The sequence below is a fragment of the Mastigoproctus giganteus genome, chromosome 3, assembly GCF_048544385.1.
Source record: "Mastigoproctus giganteus isolate SK-2022 chromosome 3, ASM4854438v1, whole genome shotgun sequence".
Lineage (NCBI taxonomy): Eukaryota > Metazoa > Arthropoda > Arachnida > Uropygi > Thelyphonidae > Mastigoproctus > Mastigoproctus giganteus.
The window spans coordinates 6,469,626-6,491,202 of NC_143577.1; the positions used below are offsets into that span (position 1 = coordinate 6,469,626).

The following is a 21,577-nucleotide window of genomic DNA, read 5'->3' on the forward strand; positions in this document are numbered from 1 at the left end:
CTGGAGACTAGGTACCGGCGACGTGATCTGATAGAGGTGTATAAAGCCTTGAATGGTTTGAGCATGCTCAAAGCTGACGGGAATTTTCGTCTTGCTCAGAATAATCACTTGAGAGGGCATAATTAAAATTGAGGAAAGACAGATGTAGGACAGATGTGCAGAAATTTGCTTTCAGCCAGCCAGTGGGTAGTTGGTTGGTGGAATAGACTTCCATTCCTTGTTGTGGAAGTTGAAAGCCTAAGTAAATTTAAGGTTCAGCTGGACAGGTATTTCGAATGAACGGAGGGGTGAAATTGGAGTGTTTTTTTTTTGGCTGATATTGCATAAGCTTGCTTTCTTGCCTCATATGCCTGTACTAATGCTAATGCTATCTACTCTGCATCACCAACGATTTCATCAATGATATCAGGATGGAATTTGATATAAACAAATGCAAGATCCACAGATTGCAGGGAAAATTAGTCGGCCAAAACTACCAGCTGTAGACTGGTAAAGAAATCGAAGTCATGACAGAGGGAGAGTTCTACAAATACCTGGGGATGATGCAGGCTCAGCAGTTACAGCACAAGCAAATTAAGGCCTGCCTGACTGAAAAATACCATCAGAAACTCAGAAGGCTTCTGAAAGCAAAGCCGAACATCATTATCATCATCACTGTCCTAACACTTACTTGTACCTGTGCTTCCTGAGCAATAAGCTCATCTTCTCTTTATTACTCTATCCTATCAATTTTAATCTTTTGATCCTTAATCATATTTAACCCCGGGGGCTCACATCTGGTGAGTATGGGCTTGGCAAACCCAGGGTCCTGAGCTGGATATCATCATTCTTCTCTTTCTTGGTGATTCCTTTCTACTTCTCTCTCTCTCTCTCTCTCTCTCTCTCTCTCTCAGGGTAACTCGGGAATTTTTTTTTTTTTTTTGGCTGGTGCAGCATAAGCCTCAGGCTTCCTTGTACCATGTGGCTAATAATAATAATAATAATAATAATAATAATAATATCCTCCATATGATTAATCAAACATTGAGGATATGTTACCGCCCCTGCCCCAAAGAGGCGGATATCGACTATCTAGAGCTCAATTGAACTTTAAACTTCAAAGGGAAACTTCTATAAATTGTGATTCTTGTTCCAGCCAAATTAAAACTCTAAACATTTAAAATTCATCAATATATTTTTGTATTTTATACTTTTTACAACATTTTCTTTTATACAACTATAAACTATAAGATCAATAAATTCCAATTCCAACTAAATCTCAACTCCATAAAAACACTATTTACATATATACAAATTGTTAGAATTGTTTAATCCTGTTTACTTCTCTAGCGAACTCAGCAAAAGCTTCATTCCATTCCCTATTCTTAAACAAGTCACTCCAGGTGTATGAGTTGGAGCCAATCTGCCTAATTAACATATTCCTTGGTATATCATATCTTATACAGTCATAAAATATGCTCTGTATCCTCTACCATCCCACAAATACACACTGGATATTCTTCTACACCAAGCTCTACCAGTCTTTTCTCTAGCCCATGTCCAGTTATTAACATTGTTTCGAACGGTCCTAGACCAGACCAAGATGAAATCTCTTTAATAGTTTTCACCCCAGGCAGAAAGTCAAAGGTAACATGCCCCTTAGCAGAACCATTCCATCTTTCCTGCCAAATACAATCTATATCTTGCTGCAACATTTTATTTTCTACTTTCAAATTGTGTCTTCCATACTCTCTTCCCTACAAGATTTTATTCCCATAAGTTCTATTCTCTTATTATTCTTAATCGCATATTCCATTGTCCTTTTAAATATAATCAGATCCACTGGTTCCTTTCCTGCAATAACTTGGAGAGCATCATTTGGAACGGTTCTGCAGGACCGTGTCCTCGCCAGAAGAGCAAATCTCTGTGCTGAAATAAGACTTCTTTTAACGTGGCTATTAGTCACTCTATGACCCCCAAGCCCCACATGCATATGTCACAATCAGTAGAAATATACATTTATAGAGGAGGTCTAAGGACTTGCCTTTCACTCCCCATTCTACCTGTGTGATTTTCCTAATTTTTAAATAAATCATCCTCACTTTATCTCTTAATTTCTGCACGTGAGGCATAAAGGACATCCACATAAACTCCTAGGTGCTTGACCAAGGGGGCATATGCTATCGTTGTACCAAATATTTTTACAGGTGGCCTTCTTTCAATGAGCTTCCCTTTGAGCAGAACCATGTGAGTTTTTCTCATTGATATCTCCATTTTATGGACCTCAGCCGATTTCTCCACTTGTCACATAGCCTTCTTAATTCTCTCCTCCAATTCTTTTCTAGACTTTCTCACCACCATTATTAACAAATCATCAGCATATGCTACCAGCTCACATCCTATCCACTCCTGAACCAGTAGCTCATCCAATACAATATTCCAACTATAGGGACCTATGATTGAACCTTGTGGAGCACCTCTTGTTACTTCCTGAGTAACTTTCCCATATTTTGTTACAATTGTAACTTTTCTATCTTTAAAATAATCTTTTAAAATTCCATAGAATGCCCAGTACACTTCATTTTTCTCATTCTTGCTAGAAAGCTCGGCCACCACGTATGATCAAATGCCCCTTAAAGTCAAGAAATATACCCAGAACATACTTTTCTGAAGTCTCTTGTACATATGACACCATTTTAACCACAGCATCTTCAGGAGATCTGCCCCTCCAAAAGCCAAACTGCCTAGGGCTGCTCATTCCACTACTCTCATAATATCCCTCCAATCTATTCATCAACACTCTTTCAAAAACTGTTGCGATAACTGGCAATAATGCCACTGGTCTATATGATCCAGGATCCGTCCTCTCTTTTTCTCTATTCTTTAATAATATTTTAATGTACGCCTCCTTCCAACAACTAGGAAAGATTTTCTCATTTTAGCACATATTATATAACTCTACCAATTCCTTTCCAAATTTCAAATCAAACTTCTTTATCACTTCGGGTAGCAATCCATCTCTGCCTGGTGCTTTCTTTGTCTTAACCTTCTCCAATACTATCTTCAATTCTTTCTCTGTAATTAAACTTTCAATTTCCTGCTCACCCACATATTCATCATTTAATTTCCTGATTTGTCTTTGTTCTCTACTATCCAAACTTATTTGATCTATAGGAAAAAATGAGGAGAGAAAACCACGCATGGAGGACTCCCAGTCCCTCGTACTCTGATTTTCTATTTTAATAGTACTATAAACTTGATCAACTTTCATTCTATCAAATAATAATTAGTATGGTAATCCCCATACATTCTTATTAATTTCCTCTTTTATGTAGTTTTGCCATGCTTCTCTCTTCTCTTTTTAAATTCTACCAACATATTCCTGTCTTATTTGTTGGTATTGCCTCTTTAATTCCTCCATTTGTTCACTTATTCCTCTTCTCGGTACCCTCTGGAAATTCCTCCTAGCCCTGTCCACTCTCCTCCTCATTTCCACTAATATCCCATTCCACCAAGGAACAACCCTTTTTAATTTTGTGCTCCTCCTCATAGACCGCAGCAACTTTCATATATAATACTAACTATTTTCTCGGCCCTTTCTCCAGCCAGGCTGCTATCTATTTCTTGTCTATTGTAATCTCTTCTTCAAAACGCTGCTAGTTTGCAGAACTTGCTGCAAACCTCTTTTCAATGCTGCATTACATTCTACCCTCTCATCTCTTATCTCGAAACTGATACATCTATGATCACTGGTAGTCCAATCGTCCCTTACCCTCCAACACCATATCTTATTCCACAAGTCTTCTGTAGTTAATGTTAAATCTATATTAGATTCTTCTTGTATAGTACTGAAGGTAGAGGGCTTGCCCAGCTCATTTACAATATTAAGGCTCTGACTTATCAACTCTGACCTCTAATTGATTTCCTCTATTATTAGTCTTGCGACTTCCCCAAGTTGTTGAACTTGCATTTGAATCAATACCAATTACAATTTTCTTTCCTTGTAATACCTCTACCACTTTTTCAATATAGTTTAAATAAGGCTGCAGTTCATCATGGAACTGGGAGTACACACTTACCATATATACGCTACCAATCTCACTCAAGATCTCAGCACAGACTCCATGAGTAAAACACAACTCATCAATTTGTGTTACCACACAGTCTGCATTTCTCACTATGACAGCAGCCTGACTGTTTACCCCAGACTGCACAATTTTATCAGTTATTTTATAACCTTTAACAAGGTTCCCAACCATGTATGGCTCCTGAAGAAGGAGGACATCATGGTCTTTTTCATCCATCCGATGACTCAACTGCAATGCAACATTATAGGATCTTTGCCCATTCACTTGCAGTACCTTTAGCTTTTTCATTTCTATTTCTTTCCTGTCCATAATCTAATCTAGTCCTATATTGTTCATAATACTTCTTATATTCACTGCATTCCTTGCTTCTAATTGGATGGCAAAAATCCCTATTTTTTCTCTTACAATTAATACATATAGCACTTTCATTTTTCTTTTTACAATCTTTAAAAACGTGAACACGGGGAACACGTTTAAAAACGTGTCCCCTGTGTTCCTACTGTTCAGCAAAGCTGAACAGTAGGAACACTATTAAAACTATAAACACCTATGTAGTCCCAGTGCTAACATACTCCTTCAGGGTCATAGATTGAACTAACACTGAGCTGGAGGATATCATGAGAACGACAAGGAGAATGATGACCAAGAGCCACCAACACCACCCGAAATCAGCCGTGGAGAGATGGACAATTGCTCAGAAAGAAAGAAGGAGCCTGATAGACCTCATTGAGCAACAGAAGACAGTGATAGTTAACCTGAAGGATTACTTCCAGAAACACACAGTAGCACTCCACCAGGCCATAAGAAAGATAGACAAGCAGCATACCCCAATCAACCTAAGCGAGGAATACCCCCCCAACCAGGAGATACAAACGAAGCTAGAAAGATGGGCAGAGAAGGCTCTCCATGGTAGACACTACAATGATATCCATCAGGAGGGTCACATAGATAAAATTGCTTCCAATGCGTGGCTCATGGGCTGGACACTCTTCCCTGAGACTGAAGGTTTCATGCTCGCCATCCAAGACCAGGTAAGCAACACCAGGAACTATAGAAAATACATCGCCAAGGAGCCCAGAGTGTTAGATGACACATGTCAACGATGCCACCTGGCCTCAGAAATGATCCAACACATCACCGTGGGATGCAAGGTGATCACCCAGACTGAGTACACTCATAGACATGACCAGGTAGCCAGGATAATACATCAGAAGCTAGCAAGGAAATACCAGTTGATCGAAGAAAGTGTACTGTACTACAAGTACGAACCGCAGGCAGTATTATAGACTCCAACCCACAAGCTTTACTGGGACCGCATCATAATAATGGATAGGAGAATCCCACACAACAGACCGGACATAACTCTTGTGGACAAGAAGGAAAAGGCTACCTATCTGATTGAAATCGTGGTACCAAACAGCGGCAACCTGCAGAAAACCCATGGGGAAAAAATCAGGGAGTACAAGAACCTGAGACATGAGATCAAGGAGATGTGGCATATACAAGAAGTAACAACCTTCCCGATCATCGTTTCAACCACCAATATCGTTCCAAAGACCTACATAACAGCCTAGCAGCAATAGGTCTCCCAGTGAACACCTACAAGGAACTCCAGAAAATTGCAATCCTTAAAACCTGTAGGATAGCCAGAGAGTTCTTCGACCAACAGTAGCACCAGACATAACAACAACCACCCTGTGTACTTGGTAGCAATAGCTGTCACGAGGTGAAACCCCCAATCAGGGAGAAATAATATAAAGAATAATAATAATAATAATGCAAACAGTCCTGCAAATATAAAGATTGTTGCAAAGTACCTATTCACATCATCTACCACTTCTGTTAGACTTTCTTTGACTTTTCTACTTTGATTAATTAGGGTATGAGATTCACTCTCTTCTTTTTTCATATTCAAGTTTATAAACATCTAAATGTGCTATACAAAAATCTAAATGATTCATATAGGCACCAAAGAGTGTTAAATGTATTTTTGTTGTCTTGTTTTTATTTGTTTATTTTATTATATTTATTTATTTTATTTTATTTTTTGGCAGTATTTGATGCTTCTGGAAAACTCCCATCTGGTATTTTGGATGGATTTCTTTTTTGGACAGGCAATTATGATGAATGCCTTGAGATTCATGTGCCAAATAACTCACTTGCAAATATTACTGGCTTTGATGGACAATACTGTACAGTTCCCTTAGGGTTTCATATGAGTGTTGTTGTAAGTTTAATTGCAATTAAAATAAAACTATCAGTTCCAAGTATGAAAGATACAAACCTTTCATTTGCTAAGTGTGTAAGCAGAATTATTCAATATGTGATTAAATATTTAATCTAGAAAGTGAAAATGTATGAGGAGTAATGATATCAAATGACAGAGTGAAATTTTTTACATTCTCAGAAACTTGTTACAGGTGTAAGTGATTAAAATTGCTATTCATGGAGTAAGGCAAAAGGATTTCACAGTTCTTTTCAAATGTTTAATAAAACTCAATTTTGATTTTTGATAGGGTCGGTTTTAATCATAGTTTTTAATTATTTCAGACTTTGCTAGTTCTAAGTATTTTGTTTCATAACGAACAGAATACTTAGATTTGCCAATTTAAAAAACCAAATCATAATCTACGGTTATATTGAGGCTTTCCTTATTGGATGGAAAGTGAAACATGGATCATGGACCATCCTAAAGATCAAAAATGAAGAGGAAAAGGGTTCAAATGAAGTGCTTATGTGGAACAGATGTCTGATGATTAGAGATACGAAAGAAAGAAAGATATCAAATTCGAAAGATCTTTCATGCTTGAGATTTTATTTTTTATGCCCATTGCATATATCAGGTGTGGCAATAAGGTTCCCAGACTGGTGCAATAAAAAGAACACAAAGTGATGGAGCTCAAAAATGGTTTTATTTTTATTCAAAGTAATCATCACCTGATTGAATGCACTTATTGCAATATTTCTAAAAGTTTCTGAAAAGAGTCAGTGGAGACATCCAAAAAAATTACATTTAGTTCAGCAGCTACATTTTTCTTTATGTCCTCAACATCCTGGAATCATTTTCTTTTGAGGACAATTTTCAGCTTGGGTAAGAGGAAGAAGTCCAGAGCCTGCTGCACGGTGAGCATCCATTCTCCAAGTCCTCACTGGGATTCTCCCTTTAGACCTTGAAATAATTAGATGTGGAATTTTATATCATCTGTCCAAAGGAATCTCCACTACCACCATTGGATTCACCACCAACACAGCAATCACTCACAAGACAGAGAAAAGGTGCCTTCTTGCTCACCTGCAGCAGGTCTGGCAGGACAGATGGATGACATTTACTAAAGGAGCAATTACAAAGAAATTCATCCCTGAAGTAATCTTCATATTATCAAAAGCCTCAAGCTGGTTTTCCCCTGGCCTGTACATAATGTATCTCCTTACAGGCCATGGAACGATATCCTTGGGCATCACAGATGATCCACACTGCCACTGTGGCACTAACGAATCTTGGCACCACATAATGTATGACTGTCCTGACTATGAAGACTTCAGATCTATTTTAATCACAAAGATTACTAATTTGCCAAAGGACCAAGAACATATACTAATTCATGCCCAGGAAAATTATAAATACTTCACCATTTTTGCACAGGACATCTTCAACAGATGAAGAACAGTAAGGATCCTATTACAGCACCAAGAACAATAACTTGAGACAGATTCTGGGCACCCCTCCCCAGTAGCACCAACCTCATTGAAGCTCAACTGAACTGAGATTAACTTCTTGCATACAAGTTCTATCGGGTTGATATCTTCAACTAAATCTGCAGGCAAGCTCAATTAATCAGACTGTGACATTACCTGATTTAGTGTTTGAAACCACAGGACCTAACTATCCCTTACATGGGAAACAAGACATGGATTGACACTTAAAACCAGTATCTGATAAAACCAGTATATGGCTTTTGCAGCACCAACCAAAAAAAAGCAACAATTCACATTATGACATTAATCGATTTGGATTTTGGAAACAAGACCTGGGAAACTCCCTTCAAGGGAAATCCTCAACTCACCATGACAGAGATCACTGGCCTCTTGATGATCTACACTGGGTTCGCTTACCCAGTGTAATTTTACCCCTAATCCCTGGACTCCACTCACCTGATGGATTAATTTCTATTGTTTCTTTGAGTATGGCTCTATCTACATCCCCAAATCTCTCTCTCTCTCTCTCTCTCTCTCTCTCTCTATATATATATATATATATATATATATAGAGAGAGAGAGAGAGAGAGAGAGAGAGAGAGAATCTTAGTAATTAATTGATAAAGAGATAACCATATTTATTTCTCACTTCCATAAATCACAAAAAAATAAAAAATTTCAATTTATTTAAGGAAATATAAATATCTAATGTGCCTGAAGTGTAACTCACTCATACATCAATTAACTTTTTTTTTTAACTTCTTAGAGTTAAAATTAATAACTCAACTTTAAAAAAAATCATTAACTTAGTTTTAACTAATAATAATAATTTTTTTGTTTATATTCAGTGTTGCAACTGCTACCATTTGTTATTGTTATTTGGTTTTTTTTTAGCAGCATTAGCAACTAAGGCCATATTGCTCCAGGATATGTGGTAGTCATTCCCTGACCTTTCCGCATCCTCCATATTTGGTGGTGATGGGCCCGAACCCCGGTCTAATCAAGAAGCGTGTGCTACGCACTGCTGCTCCTTCCCGGCTACGGAGGCGCCGCAACTGCTACCATAATAGTTTACAATTTGATTATGATTGTTTTATTGCAGCTGGTGCACCACTACAAATTATTAATGGCCATACAGAGAGAGAGAGAGAGAGAGAGAGATTCAGTGTACTGAATGTACATTAAATGATGAAAACTCGCAAGGTTAAATACTTTCTCCTCACTTGAACCACAAATTTTATGGCACCTTTCCTGGATCTCTCTGAAATCATGTTATTGGATTAAAGGAAACTAAATCTCAAACATCCATATTTCTGTTTCACCCTATTGTGTATGTGTGTTTTTTGTTTCCTCTATGCCAACAAAGCACGCACACACACGCACACACATATTGTGTGTGTTTTATATTGTGCAATTATGTTATGTAAAAGTCTGTTCTTTTCCTTAATCGTTTTCTTAATATATCAAAGCAGATTTTTTTTGTAAGACAAACGGTTTTGTCATTGCAGAATTGACTAGTACAATGTATTAGTATTAGTAATGGTCACATGGTGCAAGGAATCCTATGGCTTTTGCAGCACCAACCAAAAAAAAATAAAATAAAAATAAATAATAATAATAATAAATAAATAATTAAATAATAATAAAATAAAATAATAAGAATAAAAACAAATTAATAATAATAAGAAGAAAATTTTAAAAATAAATAAAATAAAATAATAATAATAATAATAATAATAATAAGAGAAAAGGAAATGGACAACCTATGCATTTCCCTCCTCCCTTAGGTTCAGCTGACCTTTGAATTTCCCCAGACTGTCAGCCTCTACCACCCATGTTGGTAACTTATTCCATTAATTTATAAATTCTAGCTGAAATAAAACTTCCTGCAATACAATCTAAACAACTTCCCACCGTAAATTGAAATTATGGCCCCTAGTTCTAGAATCATTTATAAGCGTAAAAATTTCATCCTTATTCATTTTGCTTATGCCTCTCAAAGCCTTAAACACTTCAATCAAGTCTCCTCAAAGGTGCCTAGTTTCCAAGCTCTGCAACCCACATATTCAAAGTCTATCTTCATATGGACACCCTTTTGCCAATCTCACCAGGTAAGTTACCCATCTTTGGACCCTTTCAAGAAGCACAATGCCTTTCTTTAGGTGTGGTCTCCATACTTGAACACAGTATTCTAAGTATGGCCAAACAATAGCCTTATATGACTTCCTTATCTCTACTAGCGATTGTTCGATAAATCATCGATAGGACACCATGGGCCCTCCTTGCAACCAGTCTACAATGCTCAGAGAACTTCATATCGTAATTCTCAAGTCCCTTTCCTCCACTACCTGCTTTAGTTCAACTCCTCCAAGTGTATAAGTTATTTTGGGGTTACCTGTTCCCCAGGTGCAACACCTTACACTTTGCTAGATTAAAGCATAGGTGCCATTTTTCTGACCATCACTGAAGTTTATCTAAGTCATTCTGAAGAAGCTCTGCTTAGTGAAAATCATTAACTACTCTACTAATCTTTATATCATCTTCAAATTTAGACATCATGCCCTCTATCCCTTCATCGATGTCATTTATGAAAATCAAAAACGTAGTGGTGCTAATACTGATCCTTGGGGAACCCCACTTCTTACATCAACCCAATCTGAGGAATAACCATTTATCACAACCTTCTGCCTCCTGCCCTGAAGCCACCCTGCTATCCATCTAATGATTTTCCTTGTGATTCCAACCTGTTCCAGCTTAGCTTATAAAGTAACTGCTCATGTGAGACTGAGATAAATGCTTTGCTGAAATCCAAATAAACAACATCAAAATTATTCCCTAATTCCAGCTCTTGAGTGACCCTGTCAAAATAATAGCTATAACCAGATTAGTTAAACATGATTTTCCCTTTACAAAACCATGTTGTGTACCTTCAGAATTCCATTTCTGTCTAAGTGATCCTGAATTCCACCCTTCAATTATTAGTACTAGTGACCATCACTATTACCCTGCAGTACAGAAGGGCAGCCAAAAAAAACACTTTCCCATATTTTATAATATTTTCTATATTGATTCGATATGAATATTGAAATGCATTGTGAAGAAGACTTACTTCAACCCTTCTTCAGTGGCTTTAGGAATACGCAAACTCTCAAAATTAATATCCTGAAAGATTAAAAATGTACTGTGTTTAACAAAGGATCAGATCAGTATATATTACTTCATACTTGATGACTCTCCTATTTTATGGAATATTAAAGAATGGTTTGCTCTGTGCACCAGGGACTGTCTTTTGTTCTCTTTTTATCTTTTGGTTCACTGGAAGTGAAAGTTTATAATTTTAGGAAAAATCTTAGTTTAGTGTGAACAATCCTTTGGTCAGGATCCTCATCTGCTTAGGGTGTATCATCTTTGGAGGTAAAGAGAAAGCTTCTGTGTCTGCTGCAATCATAATGCAGCAGACACAGGAGCTTTCTGGTATCTGTTTAGTAAGGATTTATGAAGTGCAGAGGTTTTGATTATTATATTGTGGTGGTTCTTAAATTAAATCTAGCTGTAGTTATGGCTGATCTCAGTCCAGAGACTAGGGAGGTCCTTCTGTGGCTGTGATTCTGATGAGATGGTGTTTGGCCTGTTCTGTAAGGGGAGGGGGGCTGCAATGGAATTTACCTGACTGCTTGCTCGAAGAGAAATTTCTAGGGAGAAGATAATCATCTTTCTCTTGCTCCCTATTGACATCCTTGAAGGATGATTTTATTCTTGAATTCTTGATTTGGTCTACTGGGTCAACTGCCTGATGTTCTTTATTTCCATACTGGCAGTTGACCCAGTAGACTAAATTACAGATCGCTTGGTAGAAGACAATCTTGATGATCTTTTGAGTATGCAGATTCAATAAACTCCCACAAGAACTAGACAACATTCATAACATCCTTCAACTGATTGGGTGCTGGCTTGGTTCTGTAACAGTATTATTTTTGGCACCATAAGCAGATCACGTGAGCTCCTCCAACAGCAGGGGTGAGAATGAAAAGGCTCTCAGAACACTTTATTTTCCTGTATAATCTGGGGGGGGTGAAAAAAGAAAAAGATAGCAAGGAATCATAAAGTGATGGCTACCCTCTCCTCTCAACAAGGCATCTACAATTCAGTCTGCTGGGTTAACTGCCAGTGGAGAAAAAATACCACATTAGATGATTCTAATAGAAACTGCAAACCAGATTGAGCAAACATTTTTCCATGCCATATAGTTTTCTATGATGTTGATACATTAAATATCACTTCTAGCAGGACTTGGAGCAGACTGTGGGTGGCCCGTAGGTAGGCACTGCAGAACTGCACACCCATAGCTTTTTTAAATCTAAATATACGGTCAACGGAGTTATATGAAATTTTGTGAAGAACAATGCAATGCAATGAATAATTTTATTCATTGCATTACATTGAATAAAAACTTTCAATTTCCAATAATCATTTCAATAATAAACAAATAAAAACACGAAATTGTTTTCAACTTTGAAGTTTGACCATGGGTTGAACTGTGCATTAAACAGTTCGGCCCCAGTGGTTGAGTCCATGCTTAGTTGGCAGGTTGCCAACATGCATTTTGCAAGTCAAAGGAACTATGGAGCGAGCAGTGCTGATTTGAACAGTGCACCAAACTTGAATGAAAAAGTTTATTAATCTATTTTCAACAAATAAAAACCGAAGAATAGATTTTGTTTTTAAAAAAAAGTTCAAATCTGTTAACGGTAAGTGTCCAGTTAATGTTTTGTAGTATTTTTAATTTGCTTATTATTATTATTATTATTATCTATGTTGACATGTCTTATAACCAAGGCAATTTAATGTAACTTTAAAAAACAGCACCCTCATACATCAGAATCACAAGCTGCCACTGGAGCAGACTGAGATTTAATTTCTGAATTTATTCATTCCCTAAATTAGTTTTTGCTCATTCACTTTTATTCACTCATTTAATAAGGTATTAAATTATTTCTGTTTTAGGATCTTCCAGTCACAGTTGGAATATGTATACCAAATACATGCCCTATAAATACTGCATATAAAGAAATTCAAAGTCTTCTGAATTTCACAGGTACGTATTTTAGCCATGTTACTTTTATTTTAGATAGTTCTCTTCTCTGTCTTTTTAGTCTTTTATTATTTCTGACTAATTTCAAAGTAAGGGAGGAGTTTGCTAGGAGTTTGGTAAATGCTAGCACCAGTGCTAGGAGTTTGATAAATAAATTTGATGAATTTGAGGTATTACTGAAAACATCAAAGGCAGATATTGTTGGGATATCAGAGACATGGTGTCACATAGATATAAGAAATGAAGAACTGGAATTTGGGAAGTACGATGAGTACAGGAAGGATAGACATGATAGGAAGGGAGGAGGGGTTATGCTATTAGTTAAGAAACACATAAAATCAAAGGAAGTGAAGCCAGTCGACATCGCTGGACTGTGCAGTGTCAAGTCAGTTTGGTGTGACATAAGCATTGGAAGATAAAAATTAAGAGTAGGAGTGTGTTATAGGCCTAATATGATGAGTATAATAAAAAACTGTACAGGGAAATAGAGTGAGCCAGTAAATCAGAGTCTTATAATGGGAGATTTTAATTTCCCAGATATTGACTGGAATTTGTTGGTTGGTCACTCACACACAAGCAAAGTTTTTGTGGATTTATTGGATGATTGTTTTCTACATCAGCATGTTTGGGAGGCAACTAGAGGGAATAATACTCTTGATCTGACCTTCAGTAGTAATTCTTCATGCATTAAGAATCTGCAGATAATGGAACCACTAGGTGGCAGTGATCACAGTGTGCTGAAGTGGGATTTACTCAAAGAGGTAACTACCATCAGGGGTGAAGGGAAGGGTTTTTGCTTTCGTAAAGGTGACAACGGAGGTCTGAGACAGTATTTAAATTCTATACAGTGGGACCAACTGATGATGTTACCAACAGCAAATTAAAATGGGAAGCATTCAAAGAATTTATCTTGGAAGCTACTATGCTTTACATACCAACTAAGAAATATTGTTCAAGGTTTAGGCCTAAATGGATGTCAGATGAACTAATGAGATTTACGGCAGAGAAGAAAAATGCATGGGATACATATAAATTAATGGGTGACACGGAAGCCTATGATAGATATAAGATGGTCTGTAACCAAGTCACAAAGGAGATTAGGGAGACAAAGGATCCCAAGGATTTCTCACAATCCTTGGCATCCTTTGTTGTTTTTCAAAGAAAAAACAACAAAGACTTCTTTACGTATGTAAACTCTAGAAGGAAAGGGATGAATCAGATTGGTCCACTGGATATTGATGGTTCAACTGTTGATGATCCTGCTCAGGTGGCTTTTTGCATCTACATTCACTCATGAGGAGTTATTAAGGGAGGGGAATGCCAGAGGTGAGTTAAATTCTGGCAGTGAGCTAGATGATTTTATAATAACTGAGAGGAAAGTGGAGGAGAAATTGTTGAAGATAAACATAAAAAAGGCACCCGGGGTAGATGGGATCTATTTAGTTATATTAAAGGAGGCAGCAAAGTAAGTAAGGATACCCTTAGCCATAATTATGAGAACTTCTTTGGACTCAGGGGAGGTATCCATGGACTGGAGGTGTGTAAATATGACCATAATTCACAAAGGAGGATCAAAGGGCGACACAAGTAATTATAGACCTGTTAGTTTAACTTCTGTTCCAGGAAAATTAATGGAGGCACTGGTTAAAGAACCACTGCAGGATCATATAGACAAGACTTCAGATATAGCTCAGACACAGCATGGTTTTGTTAAGGGTAAGTTCAGCAGTCATGGAAGACTGCTGAACAAATTGGAGCAGTGTGGCATTGGAGGCAAATTGCTGCTATGGATAAAGGGGTGGTTGAGGGGGAGAAGACAGAGAGTGGTAATCAATGGACACTGCTCATCGTGGACTAATGTTATTAGTGGAGTCCCTCAGGGTTCAGTGGTGAGTCCATTGTTGTTTTCTGTATTTATAAATGATACTGATGATGGTATATCAAGCTTAATGTCCAAGTTTGCATACAATATGAAGGTTGGCAGGGTTGTGAAAGACACTAATGACAGTACACTGCTGCAACAGAATCTAGAAGAGTTGAGCAGATGGGCTGACAGGTGGCAAATGAAGTTTAACATTGACAAATGTAAAGTACTACATATGGGAAACAGTAACCCCATAGTGACATATCAACTCTGTGGTACTGCACTGACAGTGGTCGAGAATGAAAAGAACCTGGTAATTGTGCAGGCAGATATAAAGTTTTCTGAGCAGTGCAGATGGTCTGCAAGAGTAGCTCATAGTTTCTTGTCAATGATATACAGGAATTTTTCTAGCAGGGATAAGGAGGTGATTATCCCCTTGTATAAGGCAATGGTCAGGCCACACCTTGAGTACTGTATACTGGTCTGGAGGCCTCATTTTAAGAAGGATGTAGAGCTGTTGGAACGAGTACAGAGAAGGGCAACAAGATTAGTGAATGGAATAGGGTTGCTCTTATGAAGAAAGGCTTATATTTTGCAAAAAGAATTACAGTGTCTGGAGACTAGTGCCTGCGATGTGATCTGATTGAGGTGTATAAAGCCTTGAATGGTTTGAGCATGCTCAATGCTGATGGGATTCTTCCTCTTGCTCAGAATAATAACCTGAGGGGGCATAAATTCAAATTGAGGAAAGACAGATGTAGGATAGATGTGCGGAAGTTTGCCTTTAGCCAGTGGGTAGTTGGTTGGTGGAATAGACTTCCATCCTTTGTTGTGGAAGTTGATAGCCTAAATAAATTTAAGGCTATGGGAGTGTTTTTTTTTTTTTTTTTTTTCATTTTGGCTGTTGCTGCATAAGCTTGCTTTTTTGCATAATATGCCTCTGCTAATGCTAAAAGGTTAATCCATTATTATTTGCTGTTTCCTTATATTATCTTTTATTTGTTTTGTTATCATTTTGCAGTGCATTAAATAAGTTATTTACAAATTTTCCTTATTATTAAAGCTGTAGCAATGGTACTGCAACTAGTTCTGAGCCACAGGGGATAAATGACAAAAATGTACTGCCCTAATGTATTAGAGGCAGTCATAAGTGTTTTGGGAAAGACTTATTTTATTATGACTAAAGGCAATTATAGATTCAATTCTTGCACTAATTTGAACTGCCCTCTTTAACTCTAAATCCGTGTTAAGTCAGACACTCTGGAGTAAAAATTATGAAGTTTAAAAGTAAGGTTAACTGACATATAGCATCATCCTGATAGGATGAGGCTGTATGTAATAATAAAAATTTTATTATCAAAAGTTGCCTGGAAGTTAAATTCCACCTGAGCTTGATCAGATAAGTGTGATAGTTAAGATAGGTTCCCTAACTCTTCAGGGAACTTGATTGGAAAAGCAAGCGTTATTGCTACATTATGAATGGCTTTTAACTTATCTCTTTATAGACTGGAAATAATGGACCAACAATATGGCAAGTAGATTTAGATTTTTGAACAAACTAGATGACTATTATTATTTTTTAAGCATATCAAAGAAGTTGCAATGGTCTTTGGTTTTTCACTGATGATTTGAACAGTTTCAAAGATATGACACTGCAGGAACTAATAGTATATGGTAACCACATGGCCATAAATGAGTAGAGTCCAAAAAAATTTTTGTGGTCAAAGAAAGAACGAGAGCTTGGGTTTCAGTGCACAGGGGAGAATTATAGCAGGTTGAGATATTTATTAGGCTTTCAATTGAAAAAATGACTATTATATGGAATGTGGGGAGTGTTTAAGCATTTTTTTTCTGGAAACCACTAGCATATTCATTGTGGTGAAGAAGATGCATAAAAGGAAGATTGCTAAAATGGATAGCAAGAGAGCTGAAAGGAAAAAGCATGAGATAATTGCAGAGTATCACATGATGTTCATTCATATTACAATTATGAGAATATTTTTAACAAAACTACAAGACGCATTATTTACAAGACAGAAGTAGCAGGTTCATAGAAAATCCAGTTGATGTGACAGATGTGTTGAATAGATATCACAGTGGTCTTTATAAGAATCTGCATTTGAACCAGGAAGAAAAAGTGAACAAGAGTCAGCTTACTGTAAAATAAGTGATATAAAGGTCTCTGAGAAATAAATATTAAAATAGATATTAAAGACTGAAGGAGAGAGGAAGAGTAAAGTCCCAGACATGGATGTATACATACAGTTATATTAAAAAGGTGGCATGGGAATTATCAAACAAAAAGTAATGTTAATTAGAACATCATTAGATTTGAGGATGATCCCATGGACTGGAGAAGTGCAAATATCTCTTCAGTCCATAAGGACTGAAAGAGGTGCTGGGAAACTATGAATAGATGAGTTTTCTTCTTTAATGGACAAGATCATGGAGTTTGTGGCTAAGAACACAATACAAGACTATTTTTATAAGAATAGAATCATAAAGGAATCACAACATGGGTTTGAAATGATCTTGGCAGACCAGACTGGATTAATTAATTAATATGATGAGGTTATAAGACATTTAGATATAAAAAACATTGGCATTTTATACTTGGAATTTAGGAAAGCTTTTTGTAAAACCTCACTATTATTGTATAAAATATAGAAAATTGGAATTACAGGGAGGGTATCTCTAAGATACTTTGAAGATACTATTAAGGTAGATGGGGCTGGTTTAAGGATAAGAAACAGAAGGTGGTCATAAATGGGCAATTTGAGTTTCATAAATTGCACAGCAAGTAGAATTCTCATGGATCAGTATTAGGAGTACTCATATTGTTTTAAATCTTCTTTAATGACATTGAGAAGGGGAAGCTGTCAGAGTTTGCAGAAGATTTAAAGGTTGGGAGTATGGTTAACAACAAGAATCAGATGGCCAGTTATCTTTAATGATATTTAAATATAAGGTCTTATACCCGGAAATAGAAAGTTAAGAGTAACTTCCAGAGTGGGGGAAGGTGGTTTGGGACAAAAAGACAGGTGTTACGATATAATCCCTAAGTCTTTGCTGCATAGTAAATTTCTGATACGAAATTTACTATGCAGGAAAGTTTTTTGGTGAGTAGATCGGATCAAAGCTGATAGAACATCTTTTAAGTTCACTTTGTTCATATCCATGATAGTCTAATATTTGCACAAACACACTTTTGTATATTTTTTCAGTCACTATTGAATAATGTGTTGCTCTTTTAGTGATGAAAGCTCTTTTAATTCACCTAGTAATGCACATTCTGTAGTGTTCCCACACTGTTTAATTATACAGTCAAAAGATTCATAGTTGATCTTTATCAGCTCTTCATTTTCATTAAATTCTTGATCACCAAAACTTACATTTTCATTTCTTTTCAGACATTTCAGTAGTCTACTTAATTATTGTTTCTTCTTTTCCAGTTTATCTTTCCTTTTTCTTTTTGAATGCAACATGATTTGAATTTCCTTCCTATACTATTAATTCTTTTAAAACAAGATATAACACTTAAACAAATTTAATTCCACACTAAAACTTCAATATTTTGATCCATGTTGACACGGTGGTTGTGATAAATGTTCTTGCACAGTAATTTCGTGTTAAAGTGTTAATTTTCAAAACCTATAGTAATGTTATATTTTGTAGTAGTAGTAGTGGCATGTGATGCAAGAAAGCAAGTGTATGAGCTTATGCAGCATCAGCCAAAAAAAAAAAAAAAAAAAAAATCACACCATTCCCTCCAAATGCCTGTCCAGTTCCTCCTTAAATTTATTCAACCTATCAACTTCCACAATGACAGATGGAAGTTTGTTCTAGCAATTAACCACCCGCTGGCTAAAGGCAAATTTCCGCACATCTATTCTACATCTGTCCTTTCTTAATTTGAATTTATGCCCCCTTAGGTTTGTAATCTGAACAAGTGGAAGGATCCCATCAGAATTCAGCTTGCTCAACCCATGAAGCGTAAGCCTCAGGCTTTCTTGCACCATATAGCTAATAATAATAATAATAATAATACATGCTCAACAGTAGCAAGAACGGATATAACCTCAAAGAAGGAAGGAAGAACCTGATGTATATGGATGATATCAAGCTCTACGTGGGAAACGAGAAGCACCTTCAGCAACTACTTCAGATCACAGAACAATTCAGCAAGGATATTAGGATGGAATTTGGTCTACACAAATGTAAGACCCCCGGATTGCATCAGGGAAAATTAGTCAACCGAAACTACCAGCTGCAGAGTGATAAAGAGATTGAAGCCATGGCAGAGCCATGGCAGATACCATCAGAGACTCAGAAGCCTGCTGAAAGCAAAGCTAAATGGAAGGAACACAGTTAAAGCCATAAACACCTATGAAGTCCCAGTGCTAACATACTCCTTCGGGGTCATTGATTGGACTAACACCGAGCTGGAGGATATCATGAGAAAGACAAGGGCAATGATGGCCAAGAGCCACCAACATCACCCGAGAGCTGCTGTGGAGAGACTGACAATTGCCCAGGAAGAAGGAGGAAGGGGCTTGATAGACCTCACTGAGCAACAGAAGACAGTGATAGTTAACCTGAAGGATTACTTCCAGAAACACACAGCAGCATTCCACCAGGCCATAAGGAAGATAGACAAGCGATATACCCCACTCAACCTAAGCAAGGAGTCCCCCCCAACCAGGAGGTACAAATGAAGCTAGAAAGATGGGCAGAGAAGACACTCCATGGCAGAAACTACAATGATCTCCATCAGGGTCACATAGATAAAATTGCTTCCAATGTATGGCTCACGAGCGGGACGCTCTTCCCCGAGACTGAAGCTTTCCTGCTCACCATCCAAGACCAGGTAAGCAACACCAGGAACTATAGAAAATACATTGCCAAGGAGCCCGGAGCGTTAGATGACACATGTCAACAATGCCACCTGGCCTCAGAAACGATCCAACACATCACCGTGGGATGCAAGGTGATCACCCAGACTGAGTACACTCATAGACATGACCAAATAGCCAGGATAATACATCAGAAGCTAGCAAGGAAATACCAGTTGATCGAAGAAAGTGTACCATACTACAAGTACATACCGCAGGCAGTACTAGAGACCCCAACCCAAAAGCTTTACTGGGACCACACCATAATAATGGATAGGACAATCCCGCACAACAGACCGGACATAACCCTTGTGGACAAGAAGGAAAAGGCTACCTATCTGATTGACATAACAGTACCCAACACTGGCAACCTGCAGAAAACCAATGGAGAAAAAATCAGGAAGTACATGAACCTAAAACAGGAGATCAAAGAGATGTGGCATATGCAACAAGTAATCACCATCCCAATCATCGTGTCAACCAGGTATGGTGCCAAAGACCCCACATAATAGCCTAGCAGAAATAGGTCTCCCAGTGAACAAATACAAGGAACTCCAGACAGTCGCAATCCTGAACACTTGTAGGATTGTCAGAGAGTTCTTCGACCAATAGAAATAATATCAGACATAACAACAACCACTCTGTGTACTTGGGAGCAATACCCGTCACAAGGTGGAACCCTCAATCAGGGAGAAATAATATAAGAGCAGCAATAATAATAATATCCAGGCCATGCTGCATGCAAAAGATGGTACAACCAGATACTAGGTAGTTGTTCCTAATGAAAAAAAAGTGTAAATGCAATATACAAATTAGCTTTTACAATTTATTAATGCATTCTTATGTGATTTTTTTTTTTTTTTTTTTTTTTAGATTTAGCACTATCTTTTGGGAATAATACTTTCATTGTCAGTGAACCTACTTGCAAACCAAGAAGTTTAAAATTAGATTCTCCTGCAATTGGCTATATGTAAGTACAACTAGAATGCCTAACATTGGGCAACAAACGTAAGATTAAATATATTTTTTGTCAGAAGTTTATCTAGTTAGCTGCGACTTTTTTAATATTTTGGTAAACTTCTTTGAGAAGTAACAACTAGAACTCTTTAAGCTTAACTCTATCATGTAAACTCTTCAAGAAAAGTGGCATTTTGTCTAACACTTTAAAATGATTGCATGCCACATGTAACAACATGGCATTATCATGAAGGATGTATATGATATAACCACTTAATTTTAAATTATATTGTAATATTCCTTTAGCTTCCTGTTTATTGCTCCTTATGAATTTTAATTTTCAGCATGTAACTAACATAATAGTAACTAATAATCCTGAACATATAGTAAAGTTTACTATCACAAAATTAATTGTGTACTAGTAGACTTTAATATATGTTCAGGACTTTCGAGCTTATAAGCACCTGCATTTAAACAAGAAAATGTTGCCTCTTCGTACCACATGAAAAGGGCCCAGTAATACATTATATTCATTTTATATGCTTACCAAAGCAACAGATGAAAAGATGAAATATGTCATTGATACCATTCATTTTGCTGCCCTTAACATAGCTCTGTAGATACCATAATATTCTCTTTTTAGGAAGTACTGTTTGTTTGTTTGTTTGTAGGGTGACACTGAAGCAACTGACTGATAGCCCTCCCAACTTCAGACAGCAATGCTATTACAAGTCTCTTGTCCTTTATTTTAAAAGATTTCACTTGTAAATATAAAAATATGATGCAGGTTGTGTGGATTTAATTAATTTTCTTTTAAACAATGTAAATATTTTTCTCTGTGAACAGCCCCTCCCCATCCTTTTATACTGTTAACCTGCCTCTTTCAACCACAAAGTTTGTTTGTCTTTTTTTTGTGTGTGTGTGTGTGTGTGGTGTTACGCAAAAAATCAAAATCAAACCACAGTTGTAAGACACTCACAATCCATTATGATAAGAAATCCATTGGCTT

At 37.0% G+C, this 21,577-nt stretch overlaps 1 protein-coding gene across 1 annotated transcript in view; it reads left to right on the forward strand.

Annotated features, from left to right (window-relative positions):
* LOC150087633 (nose resistant to fluoxetine protein 6-like) overlaps positions 1–21,577 on the forward strand; it is a 204,680-nt gene that overhangs the window by 32,361 nt on the left and 150,742 nt on the right. The window contains exons 3-5 of the mRNA XM_090369837.1: positions 6,122–6,294; positions 12,768–12,858; positions 20,485–20,581. Of these exons, the coding sequence (XP_090225963.1) occupies positions 6,122–6,294; positions 12,768–12,858; positions 20,485–20,581 (361 nt within the window). The remainder of the gene's footprint in view (positions 1–6,121; positions 6,295–12,767; positions 12,859–20,484; positions 20,582–21,577) is intronic.